Consider the following 23,891-nt stretch of genomic DNA (forward strand, 5'->3'; position numbering starts at 1 on the left):
TCGGCCATTAAAAGCCCGGAGCACTTCATTGTTTTCAATGGCGCTCCCAACATTCCAATGTTCTTAATATAGATAGATAGACAGATATATAGATAGTAAAGGTAGATAAATGTTGAGTTAAGAAAATAAATCTGTACGTATCTATTTATATACTTCGACAAAATAGTGATAGTCAATACTCTGGAACTGATCATTTGGAGGACAATATTAAAAACTCATTAATGTGGTAGGAACACTGGTGATACTGCTCCATTTGGGGCTGATTTTCTTAGACAGAGGAATTTATGCTTGACACAGAATTAAGGGTGCCCTTTGGAGTTTGGCAGAAAGGGTCCTCTATCACAAATGTCTACCTAACCAACGGCGTTACACCCCCACACTATCCAAAGTGGGCACTCTGATATCCTTCTTTTTCTGTTGGTCAAGGGACAGAAAAAAACAAATAATGACCCCCACACCCAGGGATACAACTCCCTGGGTGTGGGGGTCATTCGTTTTTTGTCTTTCAATAACAGACTCTGACTTTGGGGGTTTGTTTTTGATAAAGAAAACGTTTGTCAAAGTTTAGCGAACAGCAGTGAACATATATCAATACTAATAAATACTAATGATACAATCGTGTTAGTGAGAAAGGTATAATGTTTTCCTTTAATAATAGGAGCAACACTCTCATTACCAGTGCAGTGGACGATAGAGAGGACTCTGGACCTCGGGCATTGCTGCAGCGGGGGCCGGCGAAGGTCCCAGATATGTTGTTTTAAATCTTGTCTGATTTGTTGAGATTGAGAACTGCTATAGAGGCTGTATTTTGAATTTTGCTCGTTAAGGATATACTGGGTGAAGCTTGATATGAGATCTCATGTTTGAGCCAGAAACCGATGAGACTAGCGACAGTTCTGTTCACTTGTGATTATATTTCTTGAAGTAGTCGGATAGCGCCAAGAAGTGTGATAGTACATGTGTTTGTACTGTCTTTGGCAGGGGCAATGAGTGGTGTAGGCTGCAGTGGCCTCCTGACGAGAGCCCTGGCACCTATTCTTTTACAAATTAAGCTCTGCAGTCAGCTTCATATTCAGACCCAGGATGTTTCTCAAATGACAGTCCTGCTCTGAAAGCAGACCCTATCTTGCAAATGACTCCAATGCTGTCACATTCGTAAAGATCCTGAGCTTTGGGTGTGGCCTTAAAACACTTAAAAACTTGGATAATGCCTCCTTGGTTTGTTATAGTACCAAATATCAAACCAGTACTACATACACCGCTGGATTCCCAAATATATGTTGTGCTTGATAACTTTTTTATGTCCGAAGGGCAAACCATTTTCTCTGTCGGACAAGCTCCTTCTTCTAAATCATCAACAAAATTTGTAGCTACTCACTCGCCTTTCTGGACCAGGGCCAGCTTTAGCACTGGTGGCACCTGGGGTAACACTCTTTTTTGGTATCCCCCTCGCTACTATCTCCTCCTGGTATTCCGCGACTACCTCCCGGCAAAAGTGCCCCTCATCGCGCCATAGCTCCTCTCTAACATACATTTCATTCTTTTTAAAGCACTGGTAAAAGCTGGCTTTACTATTCCACTCAACTATTCACATAAAATACAGATCTGTATTTGCAGCAGGCATAGTAACCCTCTGTGTTACCTTATGGCAAGTCAAAACTGCCACTAGATAAAGCTCTGATCTCTCTCTAGCTGGAATATTAATCACAAGAGCAATTTTGATATTTTTATTGCTGCCTGATAGCTGGACGCGCAAGGAACTCTGCAGTAGGTGCTTTTAAATTGTAAGTTATTGATAAACACATCGCCCACCCCCTGAGGTCAGTGCCCCCTCCAGTTCAGCACCCAGTGCGGCCGCACCAGTCGCACCACCCTAAAGCCGGTCCTACCTTGGACAGATTATATCCTGGCTTTAAGAGGGGGCAGACTCTAACCTTGTCCAAACCAGGAATGTACATGCAAAGTTTTGTGAATACACAGGTTTATAAGTTTGTAGGTGTGTGCAAACCTCTGTAGGTTTTCTTTCTGCAAAGCTAGCAACCCGCCCCAGAGGAGATTTGCTTACACCATATATATAATGCTCACAGTTTACATTTTTACTGAAATTTACAGACAAATACAGACGGAAAAACATTTCTTCTCGTCAATATTCATTCTGAAATATAGAAAAATATGGACAATAGGTCCTATTTGAATAATTCTCAGTGCTGAGAATCATGAGTGTCATGTCAGTAGCTGTGATGATTGACATGTAGAGAAGTCAATAAAAAGAAAAAAAGATGCTCTAATGAAGCTTAAATGACTGCAGGTATACAACTGTTTAAGCTGTGTATACTGCAAATGTTCTCAGATAACCATATTGTACTGTAAATTACTAAAACCTGTTGGATCTTCAAACGGGAGCATGCATTTATTGGTTAAACAAATGTGGAAGTCTACCCATTGCAGCTTCATTTTTACACTAAACACCAAATAAATATGGCCAAATACAGATAAAATGAGCAAGAAAAATAAGTATGAATAGAGATAAAATGAGCAAAAAATAGATATAAATCAAAACAAATAAAATGAGCACAAAATAAATATGAATAGAGATAAAATGACCAAAAAATAAACATGTATAAATACAGATAAAAAGAGCAAAAATAAATATGGTTAAATACAGATAAACGAGCAAAGACTATGCATACATACAGAGCAAAACATAACTATAAATAGAGACAAAACGAGCACAAAATAAATATGGATAAATACAAATGGAAATGTGAAAACATCAATTCTCTAATATTGTGAATCCTACTATTACTATATACTTCTGGAATTATTTCATGGGGGTACACACTCATATTTAGTAAATAAGGAGTAGAATTGTCAGCTGTGAATACTGCTATTAGCCTCCCTAAGTATACCCATAGGTTGGTGAACCAGGCCCTGGTACATTTTTAGCCCTGTGTTGCTCAGCTTGTTTTGGTGCCTTGTAAATGTCTCTTGTTTAGGGATTAGCTGCACATTCAAATCCTGATATTTACCTGCTTGCTGTTCTTACCATGCTGTTGTGTTTATATCCTCGTGACTTTGTTGTGCTTGGAAGTGTGGTAGTGAGATCCCCTGCTCCCAATAGTGCAGTAATCGCTTCTGTCCCAAAGGACAGAGGCTTTGTTTGTAATATAACCAGCACGCATCATGTCTGACTGTTATTAGCATTTGTATAGCACACAATCTAACACTGCACCCCAGTGCATTCAGGTGTCTAAAAATGACTTTCCAAATAGTGCTGAGGTTTGCCTCACAGATGGGAGCGTCATGAGAGAGGGTAAGGACAGGCCTAGGAAGAAGACATTTAGGGTGTCATGTACTATTATTTCATTCGCATAAAGTGGTCGCAAATTCTGCAGCAACCTTTTGCAAATAGAATAGTTTTTGTGAACCGACTTTTGTACTAATATTTATTTATTTATTTATTGAGTTTATAAAGCACGACAGCTACCCGATAAGGGTTTCCCGGCGCTATGGAGCCACAAGGTGGAAAGCCAAGAAGGTACTCAGTTACTGATTGAAAAGTTATAGCTTGCTTAATCTCCACAATGGCCCCTCGCGGCGGGAGGCCTGGCTTTCACCTTGTGGATACCCTGCTGGGGTTATCTCACTGGGGAATACCAGGACGGGTTCCCTAAGCAAGCGCCGGGAAACCCACTGCGGGTAGCTGTGCGCTATATAAGCTCAAATACATTTACATCTCTGCACACATTCACTGACTTAGCTCTTCCATTCACAACGACTACTATATGGCTTCTGATCAAAAGAAAAGTCTTTATAAACATAGATAGATAACCACTAAACACTGATACCTGTATTTATGTAAAAAGAAATCAGATATATTACACATTATTTTCCATTATAAAATAGTGATACAATATTTACTCTTCACTATTGTGGTAAATTAGAAGTGGAAATGGAAAACTGCGTAAGTCTAATCCTCTAAAGTATATGTTTTTCCTAACAAGTGTAAGCGCCGGTTTTCAGTTCAAATCACTTTTATCTCATTATTTAGTTACACAATATTAAAATACATCATTACTTTTAAAATCCATAATAAAAAGACTCAAATATACAACATCACATTTTATCCATATTCTTAGTAAAAGAAAATTATCAAAAAAACATTCAAATAAACAATATCAAATTGAATCCAGGTTCTTAATAAAAGAAATGTATCTATATATGTTGATAAAGGGCCATATGTATCATTCCAAATTGCGATCGCAAACGCCGAAATTAGCAGAATTTCGGCATTTGTGATCGCAATTAGGTTAAATGGTATGTATGAAAGCAAAACTGCCTTGCAAAATAAGGAATCACAAAATTTGTGATTCCTTATTTTGCAATTGCATTTAAGGAATCGCAAATTGCTATTCCTTAAATGCAATGTAAGAAGCACAGAAAAAGTGCAATTTGGTCTTAAGGAATCGCAAATTACCACCAACTTCAAGTTGGTGGTTATTTGCGATTTCTTTGAAAAAGGCACTTTTTTGCATTTCTCAAAGTGCCATGTGGCACTCATACATGCCCTTAGGGCATGCACGTGTGCCACATGTGCACACATGCACATTTCAGGGGTGCAACAGGGTGTCATTTTGACACCCTGGCACCCTTGAAATTGCATTCTCAATTTGCGATTCTCTAATTGAGAATCTCAAATTGAGAATGTCTTCCTATTCATCCCTATGGGACTCTGGGCCGATAGGAATGAATGGGGAGGTATTCCCTAATCGCGAATTGCAATTTGTGATTCACAATTAAGGAATATGTAGGATTCGCAAAATTATTTGCAAATGCTTCATACATAGCATTTTGAGATTCTCAAATAGTGATTCTCTAAAAATCGCTATTTGAGAATCGCGAAACCTACGTTTCATACATATGGCCCAAATACTTTTCTTTTGATCAGAAGGCATTTAGTAGTCATTTTGAATGGAAGAGATACATCAGGGAATGTGTGCAGAGAAAAGGGAGACTTTTTCATTAGTGAACTTATTTTCACATATACCCTTATTTATGTGGTGAGTTTCTGTTAACTCTGTAGAGAGGGCAATTTATTCTGTAGGTAAATGGCTGGCTGTGGAAGCAAAATACCAAAATCCTAATCCCGGCTTCAACATGTGACCAAATAAGGTAAACCTAGGCAAATGGATTTTTCCCAGTGCAGGTAAAAAAATTCTAAATTGGAAGCACTTACAAATAGGCTAACCCTCAATGTAAAGGGCTTGCAACTTACATCTTTTCCATTTTCATCAGGCCCTGATTGGGAACCGTTATGGCTACCGGCCAGTTCCTCGTGTTATCGAGGAGAAGGAGTACAACGTTCTGCGCGCAAGAGTACTGAGTGACAACAGCGCCATAGAGCTCCTAGATCGTTGGTTCTGGAAGGATGAAAATGCTGTCCCTCCAGTTTATCTCCTACAACCAATCACCACTCACCTCACGGACTATGATGACAAGGACCCTGCCCACCGCGAGCAACAGCAGTGCGCGGTGAAGTCTTGGAGGAAAACAGAGATGCAGCTGGCGGCCATCTTGCGCCACGCGGCCCAGCTGGCGGAACAAGAAGGGATGTTAAGCAAGACTCAGAAGCACAAATATTACAAATCAGGTGAGGAGCCTGACCAGAGTACAGGCAGAAAAGTACCAAAAAATCCTAGTAATCCCCTTATTCAGCAGGGACTGCTTCCTAAATGGAAAGGAGAACACACTAAAGTTCTTTCCCCTTGATTAACGCAGACAAATTATAGCTTTGTTTTAATGTTGGTCTATCACAAAGTTGTTTGCCAAGAAAAAGGAGACCTGAGATATAATTACACCTTCCTCACTTGACCTAATAGTATGATCCTGGCCAAATCATTGATCAGTTCTAAAATAATAAATTTTTTAAGAAATAGCAGATATCTATTTATTTCTGAAAGAATGATGTGGCCACGACATCCCGATTTGATGCTTGCCTTTTGGTTTTCAGGGATAGACAAATGAGAACCTACCTGACTCACTAAATGGTAATATCTGATGGGAGGGGTGACATTTAGACGAGCAAAAATAATAGGGGCGGTCTCCTTCCTCAGTTGGTGCTGCTTCATGATAGGAGGACTGAGAAGAGACGGGCAGGAGCCTCTCACCGTGCTACTCTGATTGGAGGGTGAGCGTGGCGGAAGCTCTCTGTCTTAATCTTTCTATGCGGATGCCACTCTCCAATTGGAGGGCTATGTCACAAAGAACAGCTGGCTCCTGTTTCAAGCTCCTAAAATAAAGGCTTCACTTACCCTAAGCAGCAGTTTGCTCAAATAGAGTTTGGCTTTCCACCTTCCACCAGTCTCATTCCCTTGGATGGCGTCATTAGAAAGCCGCCTCCTACTGGATATTAGTTCAACCGCTTTTTCTGTATGTAGTCCGCAACAGTGTTCGCAGTTGAGATGATTCGTGTCTCGAAAAGCAACCAAAGTGATGATGTCTATTTCATAACTTCTTTCCAGAACCCAAGTTCTTAGACAGTAGCCCAACTATTTACAGCACACCCAAGCTAGCATGCAAAGTTTGAGAGAGCTTGAAAAATGGATTGGCCCTTGGCTTAAGGGTAGATTCAAGTGCTAGATCTTCTCAGCAGGTCCCCTTCGGCTTGGGTAAGGAGTCACAATAGTCTGTTAAACCCCCATTCCAAGCCCTGTTCTGTTGTTTCCAAACAAAAACTCCCCACCTCTCACAATTCACATTTTCCAAAAGTAGTCTTATTGGTGTTACTTTGTCTCTTGTATGGTTACCATATAGCTCCTCACAACCTCTTGCATCTTCTTCTCAGTGACAGAATGGGAAATTGAATATGGACTGCTGACATCAGGCACCAGCGAGCCCTTTGGCGCCATCTTCCTGCGTGATCTTCAGGACATCAACCAACACCTGGCTGAAGAGGGGAGCTCCATGTTTCTGGACCTGAAGGAAGATGGCAGCTTAGATGACGATGCACAGAATCTTCTTTGTGGCCTTAAGGCAAGGATTGCAAAAGACTACTCAGACCATGTCAAGATCCACAGGCTGGACTGGCGCAAAGACATTGCAGATGCTAAGCACAAGTCGCAGAGACAGTACCTGAAAGAGCTGTGTGATCAGTTCTTGGGGGTGCTAAACCATCAGATCCTCCAGAGCTTGGCACGGCAGAAGGATGCAGGCGATACGTATGCCTGGCTTCTGCAGGAGGTCATCCACCACACTGCCCTGTCCCAGAAAAAGTTGCAGGTGTTCTGCGGCAGACAGGAGCTACTGCTACGCATCTCCCAGGCCATCCAGGAGCAAGATAGGTGCACCCATGTCCCACTTGTCATCCACGGGCCATCAGGGACCGGGAAGACAGCGCTGATGTGCAAGGTGTCAGAGTGCGCGAGGGATGCCCTGGGTGACCAGGCAGTGGTAGTCCTGAGGTTGCTTGGTACCTCCCCGTTGAGCTCCCAGATCCACAGCGTGCTGGTTAACATCTGTTTCCAGGTATGCTTAGCTGTTGAGCTACCACCACCATCCACCCAAGTCACCAACAGCTACAATGACACAGTCCGCTTCTTCCACCGCCTGCTTATGGACGTCGCCCGTAGGGACAAAGAGTCGCTGGTTATTATCTTTGACTCTCTGGACCAGCTTTCACCATCTGATGGGGCACACAGACTACACTGGCTCCCCAAAGAGTGCCCCCCAAGAGTGCACATTATAGTTTCCACTCTGCCACAAGAGTCAGATATCCTGCAGACCCTAAGAGAGGCCATATCCAACCCTGAGTCATACATCCAGGTGGAACCACTCTCCCCCGAGCAGGGCGGAGAGATGATGGAGATGCTGTTGGCAGCAGCCCATCGGAGGTTGACCGAAGCTCAGCATACACTTCTTCTGCGCGGTTTCCAAGATTGTGGGGAGCCACTGCTGCTGAAGCTGGCTTTCGAAGAAGCCAAGCGGTGGGCATCGTACACCGTGCCATCTGAGGATGACATCGCCTCCAGCACCCGCGCAGCTGTGCGGAAACTGTACGGACGTCTAGAGAAGCTACACGGCAAGCTGCTGGTGTCCCATGCCCTGGGCTACATTGTCTCATCCCGGTAAATATATCTGTGTTATTCATTCCCACCATTCCAAGTATGTCAAGTCACAACAGTAAATTAGAATTAAATGCATGTAGAGAAGTCTGGAAGTTCAGCTACAAATAGGCAATTTGGACATTTTTAATTGGTGTTATATAGTTGCCCGTCTTCTCTGGACATGGGTGGAGACCGTAGCATAGTCCATGTATGATTTGCAATGCACTGACATGGAATTGTTTTCCCCCTTCAGGAATGGACTCTCTGAGACTGAGCTGAAGGATGTCCTGTCCCTTGATGATGAAGTCACCTCTGATATTTACCAGTATTGGGGCCCTCCCAGCAATGATGTCATCCGTCTGCCGCCTCTGCTGTGGACCAGGCTACGCTTTGACCTCGGGGAGTACGTTGTGGAAAGGCAGGCGGACGGCTATACGGTTATGGGCCTCTATCACAGGTAAAGAACAAGTCAGCCTCTGCAAGGCTCCAGGGAGGCTCTATGCCACTTGCAACGCGTTCGGACAATCCTGCCATGTTAGCTGATACCACACTACTTTCTGGATTGGTGGCTTGTTTTCCACATTTTGAGTATGGTCCTATAAATCCAAGAATTAAAAGTGCTGTTAGTTTAAAGCGAGGACATCTGGACACCTATGCATCTGCAATACTTTTGGGATAGTGGGCAGCTTTATTTTGAAAGTAACCTAATGATCTACACATTGAGTGTCTAGAAACAGCATTAAGAATCTTGTCCAGAACGGGATGCGCTGTTAGAGCTGGTAGAAACAACTAGTGACCAGCTGACCCCTTTGTCAGTGAGCCGAGAGCAGGAAGAGCGCGTTGCTCTGTAAATGTGGCGGCCATCTTGTTTTTATGTCCTGCGCTATTTTCTTTGCTCTGGCTAGCAATATCAGGGAATCAAACTTAGGAATTATGGTCCCTGACTTTAGGTCAACTTATGTTTGAAAAATCTTGATCCAGGGTGTTGCTTATTAATGATAAATTAATCTGAAATGTTGGCAAATAATGTCTGGAAAAGTAGAGCAGAAATCATGTAAGTGAGAGGGCGCCCTGCCTATTGATTTAAAGAACTTTACTTCATGTGCTGCAGCACATCAATGCAGGTATTCCACTTTTTAAAACAGTGAAAGCATTAATTTACTGTCAATAGTTCTCTGTGCTTAGCCTGTCCTAGGGTATATTTTAATAGCCCTCAACAGCAGTTAGCATATGTGCTTCATCATGATGTATGCCAGGGGGAGGGAGCCCTTTGCTACACCAACTACTGATACAAATGCCCAGCAGGCAGAGATGTTTTACCAAATACAATAAATAACTTTTACTAAAGGTGAAGGTGAGCCAACTTCTGTGAAAACTATAGAATGCGCATTTTAGTGATTTCTGCTGATTTTACTGCATGTTGTCTGCAGTCAATGGAGTAAATGTACGCAATGGTTTCCCTGATCGCACAAGATTAATTCCAACAACCAATAACCACTGGATTAACCACAACCTTGGGTTCCGGACTAGCAAAAAGGCCATCAGGGCTAGTAAGGACTATATAAAACCACTTACACTACCACAGAATGTAATAGACAGATTGGACATGCATGTTCACTCCATGGCCCAGTTGTCACCTCCGGCATCGAATGCTTCTCTAAGTTTTTATGTGAGAACTCCCTCTGATGTGGACAGTGATGTAAAAAGTCTGAAACAAACACTATAAATGAAACTAAAGCCTTTGCTTCATAAAGAAGCTCAGTTGGTTCTACTCCAGTTTTGGAGAACTGTTTGTGATTTGTAGGTCTCAGATTTGAATCCTGGTGGACTGAGACAGCCGTTTATTTTTCCACAGTCAATTAAAATATTACTTTTAAGTTGGTTAATGGTTTAAGTGTCAACTCTACTCATTGGTGATGCTACATAAGCGGTCAAAATTATTATGTTGGAGATACATTTAAATTCGACTTAAGATATCAAGAAGACTGAAACGAAAGATATTTAAATAATCTCTCCTTGTGGTTCCTCGCTTTTATCTGAGCAATGCCACCAGATTCCGAAATATACCACATTTCTCCAAATTTCTTGTAAAATATACTGACTCACAAGTCTATTTTTGCCCAACATCAATTTTCCATTTTTAGTTATCTGGTCTAACCCCAAGATTGCAAAAAATATTTAATCCATTCCTATTTTGTTTCCTATCTCCAATGTTATAATATATGGTAATAAAGAAAAGTACAAAGTACAATAATAATATATAAAAAAATATGAGCTGAAAAACTGGAGGATAGATAACAGGATTGAAGGATCAGACGAATGTTGGCAATATAGTGTTCTAAGCAAACAATGTGATTTTATAGTGACATACGGTACCATGAAGCCTGTTGGTATCGGGGCACTTTATACAAAATTTACAATATCAATAACAACATGTAAAAGTATTGTTATTATATCATTATATTATGTTATATTAATAGTCATTACAATAAATAAACCAAAGCAGTCTGCTTCACAACACTCCTGATACTCCAGGTTAGTGTAATCATTGCACTCGGTTGGCCACGCCTGCGCTTACTAGGCCTTCAAGCTTGTAGATGCGGTGCACACCTGAGGCAGCCCGCCATGCTTCATTGCCTCATTATTGTTATTATCCAACTGTCATTAACTTGGGATATCCGTCTCCTGAGAGAGGATCCCTAAACACCGGTGTTTATGATAGCGTAAGAAGCTTAGAGTTCAGCCCTGACTTCACTTCTGTCTTCTCCAGGCAGTTCATCGAGGTGGTGCAGGAAAGCTACCTGGGCGCGGGGCAGAAAAGTGTGCGCCATGCCACCCTGGCGGATTTCTTCAAAGGGAACTGGAGCCATGCTGTCAAGAAGCCTATCACGCTTCCTTTTCTGAAGATGACCCTAAACGCAGATAGAAAGGTAAGTGCTTACACTTTGATGTGTCTAGGCTTTACTACCGTCAAGTAAGACACTTAGAGGACCGTTTAGAGTTCAGCTGAAGGGGGGGTTCTCCTGCTTCAACGAGAGGTGGAGGAACTGTAGGTCCTCCGTTGGTCCCGCTGGAGGCAAACTTTGGCCAGACCACCAAGGCTTTGTGTTGTGTAGGTCCACCGTAAGAACCATTCAATTGTACCTAAAATGCAACTGATGCACCACTGCCCCCTTCTTGGGAGGAATACATTCAGGCATAAGATAGAGTGACTACAGGAAGTTGATGCTACCATGTAGGAACAAGCCATTCTGGGTGAATAAATGTCTGCCTACAAGACAGACAGCCCTTCCTTAAGTGGTCCAGTTGAAGCTGGATATGAGAGATGCTTCCTCCTCAGAACCAGCCATATAGCAGGCAGCCCTGGCCAAGCCATAAGGGGGCTTCGCCTCATCTGTCCACCCAGAAACGGTATTGGCCTAAAGGGGAATCTGTTATTGTCCCAAGAAGTTGATGTGGTGTTCGCTGTCCTATATTTTGTATAAGAGCAAAGGTAAAGTGTGGAAAGACCTTGTGATGGCCAAGTGGCTGCCTATGAGTGCTAATCATTTGTCTCAAATTCTAATACACCTCTCGCCCGCATAGGTGCCCCCCCAGCCGCTGTGGTTTTCGGACGAGGTGCCAAACCTGAGGAAGCTAAATGAAATGCCGTATCATTTACTCAACGCCGGACGCGTGGAGGAGCTGAAGCACGAAGTCTTAGGTGGATCCTCCCTTCTTTCAAGATAAAGTTGTTATAAATTTGCTTCTGATTCAAACAAGTGGCCACTCAATTACAAATGTTACAGAAAACTGCACTGTTCAAAAAAATCCTGTTTCTTTCGACTGACTCAAAAAAATCTTATTTCTAAGGGTATGCACTCTGAATATCGAAAGCAGAAATGAGAAGCAGTAAAATGGCACAGATTATCGAAGACAAAATATCGAAACTGAAATATTAACAGGTACATAAATATAGATTTTTCTATACCTAACTCCACATATGTGTATCTTGGCGATATGTATATATATCTTTTAGGTATGTAAATGTGGAGTTAGGAATAGTAAATCAATACTTCCCTATATGTACTTGGATCAACTGTCTACACCTCAGGACCACAAGAGAGTAAAAATGACCCAGTCCAAACCCTGGTTCTCCAAGGAACTTAAAGAACAGAAAAAAATGTGTAAAAAATTAGAACGCAGCTGGCGACAAGCCTATTGCCTGCTGCCCAAATTAGCACTTAGAAAATGCCAGAATTGCTATTATGATGCAGTAAAGAGCGCCAAAGGTCAGTTTTACGCGGAGCGTATTGCTCAATCCAGAAATAATTCAAAGGAAATCTTTTTGATTGTCCAGAGCTTTTTGAAGCCGGCTGCAGAACGTAAGGTTGCCCCCGCCTCCAATTCCTGGTGCGAGCAACTCTCTGATTTTTGTATCAATAAAATACAAGCAATTCAGGATAGCTTGGGGCCAGCTGGCTTGGGCCTGGCAGAATATTCATCCCAGGCTGTCTGTGAGCCTGATCGCACTCACACGACTTTGACAGTATTTACGCCCATTCTGTTGGCCGATACCTTGGCTATTCTTAAAGCACTTAAATCAGGATCCCCTGCTGACCCTCGTCTTGCCAGGCAGCTGGCAACAGTGGCTACAGCAGTTAATCCCGAAGTTAATAACATCATTAACCTGTCTCTGCAGTTCACCACGGTGCCTGAGGAATGGAAACAGGCTAAGCTACTACCCCTGTAAAAAAACCCTCATCGAACCCAGACATTCTGACTAGCTATCGACCAATCTCACTCCTACCAGCTGTGGCGAAGGTATGTGATAAGGCAGTCTTTAAACAAATGTCTGCGTTTATTGAAACGTCTGGTGATCTTCACCCAGCCCAGTCCGGTTTTAGAGCCTCATACAGACAGAGACTGCTTTGGTCGAGATAACAGAGGCTATTAGGGATCGCTGTGATTCTGGTGGCAGAGCGGCCCTGGTATTATTGGACCTCTCTGCCGCATTTGATACGGTTCCACACCGTCAGCTCTTAGCTCCCCTCTTTAATATTGGAATATCAAGCCAGGTGTGGGACTGGATCGAATCCTTTTTGGCCAACAGATCTCAACAAGTGTGGGTACCGCCTTTTTTGTCCACACCAAGAAGCATTACTACAGGCATCCCTCAGGGTTCAACGCTGAGCCCCCTACTTTTCAATGTGTATCTGACTCCACTGATATATCTGGCGAAAGGATTGGCTGCCTAAATTATAGCTTAAGCTGATGACACCCAGCTGCTTTTCAAATGGAAAAAAGATGAGGCTTCCGTGGAATCAGCTAGAAACTGCCTGACGGAAGTTTTTAATTGGTTGGTGCGGGCCCAAATTAAATGTAAAAATGAAAAGTCGGAGGTCCTCCTCTATAGGACCTTTCCACCGAATTTTCGGGATGACCTGTGGCTCGTGGGCTTCCCCAAGACAAAAACCCAGGGTAGTCCAGCAAAAAATCTGGCGGTATGGTATTAATAAGTTGGCAGGAGTGTGCTTTGGTACATTGAAACTTCTCAAGAAGTTTCTGCCGCTCCTGCTAAAAGCATCCCAAGAAATGGTGAAACGCGCTCTCATCCTGTTGCGGCTTGATTATGCTAATTCGCTTTACATCGGCCTCCCTTGCTACCAGATAAAAAAGCTGCAGACTATTCAAAACGCAGCCGCCCGAAATGCTATTAGGCATTGAGCGAAATTCGGAATCAAGCAGTTTCTTCGCGACTTGCACTGGCTACCTGTTGACCAGCGCATCTTGTTTAAGGCACTAACCATTGCCACGTGCCCTTTACAACTCTGGACCCTTTTACCTTAGGAGGCGTTTCAATTTCTATACGCCATCTAGGCATCTCCGCTCAACGGGTCAAGGCCTTGTTGCCATCCCACGTTACCCCCTCGCCAGAACGGGAGGGAGCTCCCTTTCCATAAGGGCGGACAGGGCCTGGAATAGCCTGCCCTTTGACCTCAGGAACAACCACGATCTGAGGACGTTTAAGAAACAATTAAAAACCTTCCTTTTTGATTAAGTCATTTAGCTGCAATTTTCACTTCTGCTTACCCCCGCATAGGCCTATCGCGCCGGGACACTTCCGGGTATCTGTGCACGCTACAAATGTTCGCTAACATAACATAACTTACCTTTTGATATATTGTCCATCGATATTCCTGTAGGCCGAGGATCTGGTGTTCGATATTCAGTAGTACAGCCTTTCTTAAGGTATATCCTCAACAACACAGCTTGACTTTTTATGTGAACTGCCTTATAAGTCACTTCCAGTGAAAACATTAAGAAATAGTCATTTAAGAAGGTGTGCAAGACGATAGAGGGAACCACACCTAGCACAAAAAAAGTAGAGACTTTACCGCCTCTTCTGATTTTCCTAATATGTATTTCCTCTTTCTCATTAGGGAACATGGACTGGATCAACTGCAAGATTCTCTCTTGCGGGATAAAGAGTGTCATCGAAGATTTTGTCATGTGCACTGACCGCGTTGACTGTGCGGAGGTGCGCCTTGTAAGGGACACGCTGCTCCTCTTCAAGCCCACCATGGACTTCGTGGAAGGCCGAGTGGGTAAGGGTGAACTGTTGACATGAGTCTCTCCGGGTATGGTCTAGAAATCTGCTCTATAGACCTACTGGCCAGGAGAGCGGCTGAATTTTTAGCTTTTTTAGAACTGAAGGCACGCCTTAGGGGATGGATAACAAAAACCCTAGTTATTTGTTGTTTTTTGTTGACTTTAATATTTTGACAGTTATTGTAGTAATGTTCATAACTACTTCCTGCAATTTATTTCGTGCAATGTCAATTCTGAGGATGCCTCTGACTTTTATAAGACCATTGAAAGATGTCACTTCCTGAGAAGTCCTACCATTGTGAAAATGTTACTTCCTCCTTCCATTTGGGCCACACGATGTATGATGCTACTTCCTGTGAAGGTCATGCAAATGTAACTACCTGAATGTCATCAGAGTCAAAGGAAGTGTGATGTCACTTCCTATGATTGCTCAGTATTGAAGTTTATGCAGATTGTAATTCCTAAATATCACTGGGGTCAAAAGGTATTGATGTACCTTGCTGCGATAGCTTAGTCTTGAATGTTATAGAATGCTACTTCCTGGAAATTATTGGGATGAAAGACTCTGTGATGTCACTTCCTCTGATGTCATTGAGTAGAAAATTCCGTAGGTCAGACATCTCAAGGTCTTAAGATCAAAGATTGCTAGCTATGCTTTGAGACGTAAGACAATCCCCGAAAAGAACATATCTGATGATTTCAAATTGTTTTTCTTCCTATTTAGAATCAAGTATTATTTATACCGAGGTGCTAGCAAGACTCCGCTTCTTTGCAACGTCCTACCCTTCCTTTATTGGTGAGCTGTGCCGCCAGTGCATCGCCTGGTTCGACCAGTACCCACACCCCACGTTTGTACCCACGTGTGGATTCTTCCAGCCACCGGGTGGCCCCCTGCAGACCACGTTAACTGGATTTTCTAAAGGTACAGCTGAGTCTAAGAGTTACAATTGAGCCTCTCGTACAGTATGGAAGGGATCTCTCTAGGAATGGCCTCTTTCAAAAGAAAGTTTAAAGGGAATTTGGGGATTATATGAATACATTATGGAGCAGGGCATCATTAAATTTTCATGGGATGGGAGACAGAAAAATATTATAGGGCAGGGCCATTATATGGCACAATTTTCCCAAACAGAGGCCCCCCCTAGAGGTTAGATCAGTGGCAGCTGGCATCTATGGGGGTGCACGCGTGCACACAAATAATAAATATTTTAATAAGACGTGCGCGCATATTACATTGGTTTTAAAAAAACGTACCTTACACGAACACGACATCCTCCGGTCCAGACCTCTTCTTTGGAAGGCACTGGAACCGGATGCAGCAACTCACTGGGCCAATCCTGGCGCTGCTCTCACCAGCATGAGAGCAGCGCCAGGATTGGTGGGAGTGGCCTCACTCAGTGCTCCACAAAGCTCTGGAGGCCTTGTGCTTCTCTAACCCAGCTGTCTTAAAACAGCTGGGTTACAGATGTTTAAAGTGCGCATGTGTGGCTGGCTGTCTCAAGACGGCCGGCCAAAAAGACATGCGCACTTTAAACAGTGCACAGGCAGCCCACCCTACTCCCTGCTGCTGACACTCAGCAGTTGCCCCGCCCCCGTCGTGATGCCCTGTTTGGGACAGGGCATAAAAAATAAAATGGTAATGAATCACATTTTTTGGGGGGGAGGGGTTTAAGTGGGGCGACGCTCCTTCGCTCCAACGGAGGAGCCACCCCTGGTGAGATACGCTTTTGAGACAAGTTTAATAAGTGTTTAGGATTCTCAGCACTGACCAGACAGCCTACAATGGAAACATTCTTTACCATGCAGTCAGAACAACGACCTGCCTTTACAACACAGTCACTACCCGACTGCGATGTTACCACACATTCCTTTAGCCCGTTGCTTTAGGAGGCAGATTGTTGGGCTAGTGCTGGATTTTAAGTCCAACACCTTCCCTACTGTTGCGTAGACTGGAGTTGGAATAGTACCTTATACTATTCCAAAGTCCAGGGCACCACTATGGCAAGTTGCTGTAATGACTTGAGAGGTAAAGTAATGCAGCGTAGTGACTCCTCTGTAAAGGCATGCAGGGTAAATGCATGCGGGGTTCAGTCATACAATCACCTACAAAAAGTTGGTTACTTTAAATTAGGAGTTGTGCAGATTAGGTATATAAGGGCCATACAGGATTTCCAGGATAACTACTGTTCATGCAGCTGAGTTTCATTCACATTCATTATATATAAATGTATCTTCTGTGAATATCCTAAACATTTGGCCTACAACTCACTCTGTTGGATCTTCCTGGACATCAGTCATTAAATCACATGTAAGGAATATTGAAGACTGCTTTGGCATGGATTGTAGCTGGGCTTCTGCAGTTTCCCCCACCGCCCCCACCGCTTTACCGCTCTCCTTGGCATGTGCTTCTCGCCACAGGTATTACAGTGATGGAGCTCTGCGCAGAGCATCGCTTGCTATTGGTTGGATCCCAGGACGGGTCGATTATTGTCTGGAATGTGAAGGATGTCGAGATTATCCACGCACTGAGCGGGCACTCAGGTGAGCTCTTCCTGATTCGTGGCGAAAAAAATAAGGTTGGTTTGGACAAATGGAAATGTCATATTACAGACAGCATTAAAGCTCCCATGTGGAATGCATAAAAAATGTGAGTGGAATTTGAGGATGAACTTCCACCCAATGTTTACGGGTCATTGAATGGCCACAATGCAAAGCACAAAAAACACCCAGTCATTTTCATTCCTGCCACTACTTACCCAACTTCAATAGCTAGACGTTAACGCTTGGCAGCCACCATCTTTCTCCCTCCTTGCTATTCACTGACATAGTTCAAGTGGTAAAGAAGGGTAGATCATTCTTTACCACTGTGTGAGGAGCACTCATGCTCAGGCATCACCACGCAATGGATAGCACCTGGGAAAATTGACCATAAATGAGTAGCTTCATCCCACACCTGCACCAGGCATGCTGCTTCCATGTCTGTTTTATTCAAGTGTGTAGTTGGTGGGATGGCATAAATCCACTTACAAATGCTCTGACTTTCAATCAGGCATTAAGCAAAACATCTTGAGGATGGTACATTAGCTGCTGATCCATAAGTTGTAAATAAAGCATTAGGCCACTACACCGTGGAGCCTTTTTTGGTGTGGCTTGACAGCGCAGTGGTCTGCAAGAGGTATTCTACCCTAGGCTTTGAAATATACATTAAGTGGACTTTGACTGTGGCCAGAAGAGTATTCCTTTCTTATCTCATTCGGTTGTATGCTAGGTTTATCATTCCACAACCTATGGAGTGCTGGTATTGCAATGCATGAGGGGTGATTTTACCTCTCAACAGTACGTTGAGTCATGACACGTTAAATCCTTTACCTCATAGCAAGCTTGTTTAATGTTTTATTCTGGATTCAAAATGCAAGTCAAATATATTGTTATTTTCCAATTCTTGTTAATATGTGTATTCCCAGATAAAAGGTTGCATTGTTCCTAGAGCCCTGAAACTCCTTCCACTGTTCCTTTGTGGAATCTTTCTCATTTGCACGCTGTGTCAACTGAGGGGGCCTACACCAACTGCCCCATTTTGCTTGAGTAAACTTTACATCTTCTGTCAATTATGGCTCATTACAAATGCACACCAACTTTCGAACATGAAGGGCTGCTCTGTGCTCTCACAGTGAATGGACAATCCCTCCATTTGTTAACAAACCATTTAAATTATCCTTCATTAATAATCAGGAGTTTTCTGTATTGATTTTTTTAAAATAGCCTTTTCTGTTATTATATCAATAAGAAACTAGGTAGGAAAGGAGATCCGCAGTTTTCACATGATGTCTGATGTAAAAGGAAACATTATAATTAAGATAAAAGATTCAATACAATTCTAAAAGATCTTAGAATATAAACAAGGGGCTATTAAAGAAGCATAATAAACCAGAGAGGAGATATCAAAAAATATTAAGAAGGGGAAAAAGCAGCAAGTTCTTGGGAAAAGAAGAAAGAGCCACTGCGGCATAGAGTAGATTGATAAAGTGGGATCATTTATTGAGACAACGGCAACCGGAAATAAAGTAAAGATGGTATTTGTAATCTAACCAAACCTTGATTTAATTTCTACCCACCAATTTGGACAAACATAGGATTTTAAACTACTTTGCCACTGGATTCAAGCTAGCCTGGCTGATGACAGCTTATTAGCCAGAAACCGGTCCCAGGATGCTTGTTTCCGGTTCAGCGAAGACATGGCTTGGCAGTTCGGCTGGACTGTTCCCATGAGGCACAGGGTCAGACTGATTTGCATATGACCATGTCTGAACTGGGGTGGCAGAGTGGGCTAAAGAATGATGATGGATTCAACCCAGATCAGTTGACTGGGGGTGAGTGCTTGCAATGTTCAACACTCTGTCCATTATCTCTTTTGGTTTTGAGTATTATATAGCGCCAACTAGACCCGAAGGTTTCAGATCGCTTTACATGAGCACCAGTTGCATTACAGACGGACACATTCATTTTTTTGTTAGGCACAGGGAGATTAAGTGATTTGCCTAGAACCACAGGGTGTTGAGCCTCCCTGCCGAGACTTGAACCACGTTCCCGAGCTTTGAGGTCGACCGCCTTAGCAGTTAGGCCACATCCTCCCCCCTTCCCTCTTACCACTTTGGCTAGGAGCTCTAGGGTGATAGCCTGGTTCAAGCCTTTCTAACCACAACTATGAAACCTCAAAGACCAGTAAGGATTCGTGGTGATCCAGTCAAGATTGCCATTTGCCTCTGGATCCCTCCCCAAACACTGATAAAAAATATGTTCTTGACATTTTGTTGTCATTTTATGTCTCCCAATGGCAGCACTCTAAGGCTGCTGCCTTATTTTGCTTCCTGGAAGCACTGAAACTACCCAAGTTAGCAGTGTTAGTTGGAGAGAAGACATATGCAACAAAACTGAATCCCCTTACTATGGTGACGGCATGTGGTAATGAGTCTGACTCCATGTCCCTGTTTTGTTTTCATGCAGCCGAGGTGCGAAGTGTGCAAATCTTTGGCCGAGGCACCCGTGCTGTCTCCAGCTCTTTGGACAACACCTTACGTCTCTGGAACCTGGTTACAGGGAAGGAGTGTCGATCCATCCAGGAGGAGCACAGTGGCGACCAGAGCTCGTGGCTGCTCCACGTGGATGAAAAGAGCAGTGTGATTTTTTCTGCTTCCAGGTCACAGGTAGGAAAATGTGACAGAATTGGCTATGGCCAGGTACATCCTATTACATGCAGAGGATACATGAGTGGTAACTGTTAGACCTGGCATCCTTGGTGTCGTTTCCCTTGACGTTTCGCCTTCTGACCTCCTGTTTCGCTGACTTCATTTTTGCTGACTTTAGAATTATAGGCACTTTACCACTGTTAACCAGTGCTAAAGTGCATATGCTCTGTACTCAAAACATGGTAACATTGGCTTTTCCCCAATTGGCATATTTCATTTACTTATACATCCCTAGTAAAGTGCACTACTTTTGCCCAAGGCCTGTAAATTAAATGCTACTAGTGGACCTGCAGCACTGATTGTGGCAACCACTTCAGTAGCTCTTTAAGCATGGCTCGGGCCTGTGGCAGTTTAAACTGCTATTTCAACCTGGCAAGTTAACCTACTTGCCAGGCCCAAACCTTCCCTCTTATTACATATACGTCACCCCTAAGGTAGGCACTAGGCAGCCCTGTGGGCAGGGTGCAGTGTATTTAGAAGGTAGGACAGTACTTTTGAGTTTTACATATCCTGGTAGTGAAAATCTGTAAAAAAAAAAATCACTACTGCAAGGCCTATCTCATCCATCGTTTAACACTGGATTGCCTTAAAACACATTTTAAGTGTAATTGCCCATTGGGAAAAGACAGAGATTTGGAGTTTGGTGTCTATGGACGTAGAATTTAAAATCACAACTTATGGAAGTCGGATTTTAAACTGCAAGTCTGAAAATTGCACTTTTAGAAAGTTGGTATGTTCTTACTCTAACCATTCTGTTCCTTTGTCTGTCTCTGAATACACTTTTGGGCTGGATGACTGCTGGGCTTTGTGCATTCCCTGTAGACAGTCACACACAAAGGAAGCTGGCGTATGTCATATGCATCCTGATAGGACATCACTAGGCTGATGGGCCTTCTTCAGGTAGATTGGGAGGGAGGAGCTGATATTTGCACTTTAATAGGACTGCGCCTGTCTCCACACAAAGAGCTGCATACCACCCTGTAGTGAGTCTGGAACCAGGGCAGGATCTTCAATGGCCCCTTTGAAGTCTCCGCCACTTCAAAGGCACAACTGAGTATAAGTACTGGTCCCCGTGAAACCACCAAATCAGAACATTGCTGTAACCAAGGACATTCTACCAGGAAGAAGAGCTGCTGTGCTGCAAGAGGGACTGCCATTCTGCCAGCTGCTTTGCTGTGTTGTCTGTCTGCCTCCTGATTCCTGGCTGTAGGAGGGACTGCCACTTTTCTACCTGCTTTCCTGTGCTGGCCTGCTGCTTCTTGCCTGGAGTGATACGGACTGGACCTGCTCTCTACATCCTTTCATCCAGATTCTCCAAGGGCTTGCTGACTTGCCTCCTCTTCTTGAAGTATCAGAGCCACTAAAGACTTCCTTCAATTTTGCTTCTGCTGTGGGGCTCTGCCAACTGTGAGTCATGCCCTGTCAAAAGGTTCCAATCCAGTTTCGGGCATTGACAGTGGGTTATACAGTTGGTTTCCTGCAAAAAGCAGTGCAGTGATGATTTTGCACTGATCAGAACCGATGCAGGGCCCTCCGATGCAGTGCCGATCCAAGGACATCCCTGCGTGGCTCGACAACAAGTGCCCTGACTGCGAGGTGCGATGCCAATGCAGTGTCAACACAAAGACATCAAGGTTCGACACAGACACAGCGCCAATCCGAAGACATCCCTTCGAAACTTGATGACGACACAGCATCTGCATCATAAGGAGTTCGCTGACGACGCAGGACCCAACTGAGAGATTTGACTTCGACGCATCGACCCGACTGTGTGAATCAGAACCGACACATTGAGTCTTTGATGCTGATGCTTGCGCCATACAAGGTACTTTTTCACCTAGCCCTGCGTGGGTCCTGTAACCAGTCGGCCCTCCATCACGTTCGGCCTGAAACTTTGGATTTACCCTGCTCTAGGCACCCTCAAGTAACCCATAAACGCTATTGACTTTTAAACACTATTTTGCAGTTTATTCGTTAAAAGCTCATATCTCAAGTTCTACATATTGGATTTTTTTCATTTCCATCTTGTTATACCCAGTTAAATATTCTCTACTTTTCAACACTGGGATAGAGTCATTTTATGGTGTTTTTACTGTGTTACTGTAATTTAAGAGTTGCGCGAATACTTTGCACATTACCTCTTAAGTTAAGCCTGACTGCTCTGTGCCAGGCTACCAGAGGGCAAGCACAGGTTAATTTAGGTTATGTATCTGACTTACCCTGACTAGGATTGTGGTCCCTACTTGGACAGGAGGCAAACCTCTGCCAGCTAGAGACCCAATTTCTAACAGTAATCATGTATTATGGTCCTACAGTGCTGTTGTGTGCATGCGCCTGGTGACCATGATAATGAGGAGTGTCTGTAAATGTCACCAGAACACATACAAGGCACTAATGGGGCACACACGTTTTTCAAGCACAAACATTATTATTGAATCATGTAGCATACTAACTGGTGGTCTGTAGTATAATGTAAAGAAAAATGTTAATTTTTGTTACTATTTTGAGGGCTTTAATGAAGACTTTTGTGACCTCTCAAAAAGCATATCTGTCGCAACACATCTTGTTACCAATGTGATGTCATGCAGTGTAGGACTTCACTAACACCACTGGCTAGTTTTGGTGTTGATGCTAGCTGAACTTTCATTCCTAACCTTGTATCAAAATTCTCCACTAAAAAACAATCCTTTGCTTTCTTTGTTTAGATCAATGTTTGGCACCTTGAAACTGCAGAAAACCTTTTCCAAGTGTCCAGTGGTGCACCAGATCTTCATATGTGTGCAGCGGTGTTTGCCCCACGCCAGCTTGTCATGTCGGTGACCGAAGGAGGTACCCTTTACTTGTGGGACAGCTGCACCGGTGAGCCGCAGGGCACCCACCAGCTACCAGAGCTATGCGGCTGCATTCCCTCTTGCAGTGCCATGATCCAGAAACATGGCAAGATGGTGATTGGGTTTACCAATGGCTGCCTTTCGATGGTAAGGAAGGCTCTGCGTCAGCTACTGTGATGATATGAATGTTGTTGGGACAAACAGACCATTGATCAGAGGACGAGACCTGGCATGCTTTTGGCTTTTAGTTTTGTGTAGCTTGTAAGATATACAATAAGAGTTATTTCAAGCTTTCTTTATGTTTTACTTTATTCGTAAAGCATACATACATCCATTATGTTTCTTTTATCTTGTCATGTTATGTTGTGCCATGTCGTGCAATGTTAGGCTCTGTTATGTTCATGTAAAGTTCTTTAGATCAGACTGACGAACAGGCAGTTTGCAAACAGTGGGTGCAAACTGCGCACCAACTTATGTGTGGATTGCGTTCCAATTTGAGATGCGATCTATGTACTAGTAGGCCGCACTGTAGAATGGTCAGTCACATAGAGATGCCAGAATGACTTCCTAATGATTATTAATCATGCAGGTCCCTATTTGTGACCCTTAACGAGTGGTTACCAAATTAGGGATGGAGATCAGTAAGGTACTGTAGATCCCCACTGTATTCACAAAAGGAAACATATTTTTTAACCCCTTCGCTGCCGGTGGGGCCGCGCGCGGCGCCGCCGTGCTGGTGACGAGCTCAGCTCGTCACGGCCGCACCCGTTTTTGGAACGTTCAGCATAGCGGGGAAATTAGCCCCGCGTGCGAACGTTCCAACGGCCGTGACGAGCTGTGCTCGTCAGCAGCACCCATGAGGTTAAGCAGACCCTATTTCTTAAGGGAACAGAAGCAGTTTAAAAGAACATTCCTGTTTGGGAAGCCATATGCAGGAGTAGGCAGTGTTCCTCTCCTTCTGCTGCTACCCCCTGAGGCCGCCTGACAATTCCTCGCGGGGAAGCTGAGCCACGGGGACAGCGTTCCCCTTTGTGAATCAGTTATCACTCCCTTTGAGGTGCAATAAGGTTTCGATGGTTTGCAACTGCAATTATGGTCACATACAATTGATACATACCACT

At 43.6% G+C, this 23,891-nt stretch overlaps 1 protein-coding gene across 1 annotated transcript in view; it reads left to right on the forward strand.

The window, feature by feature from the left end:
- The window catches only part of NWD1 (NACHT and WD repeat domain containing 1), a 71,457-nt gene that overhangs the window by 2,516 nt on the left and 45,050 nt on the right, over positions 1-23,891 (forward strand). The window contains exons 2-11 of the mRNA XM_086946330.1: positions 5,296-5,650; positions 6,845-8,123; positions 8,356-8,559; positions 10,873-11,032; positions 11,688-11,805; positions 14,525-14,689; positions 15,418-15,615; positions 17,112-17,234; positions 19,698-19,897; positions 22,645-22,917. Of these exons, the coding sequence (XP_086802456.1) occupies positions 5,296-5,650; positions 6,845-8,123; positions 8,356-8,559; positions 10,873-11,032; positions 11,688-11,805; positions 14,525-14,689; positions 15,418-15,615; positions 17,112-17,234; positions 19,698-19,897; positions 22,645-22,917 (3,075 nt within the window). The remainder of the gene's footprint in view (positions 1-5,295; positions 5,651-6,844; positions 8,124-8,355; positions 8,560-10,872; positions 11,033-11,687; positions 11,806-14,524; positions 14,690-15,417; positions 15,616-17,111; positions 17,235-19,697; positions 19,898-22,644; positions 22,918-23,891) is intronic.

The sequence above is a fragment of the Lissotriton vulgaris genome, chromosome 12, assembly GCF_964263255.1.
Source record: "Lissotriton vulgaris chromosome 12, aLisVul1.2, whole genome shotgun sequence".
Classification (NCBI taxonomy): Eukaryota; Metazoa; Chordata; class Amphibia; order Caudata; family Salamandridae; genus Lissotriton; species Lissotriton vulgaris.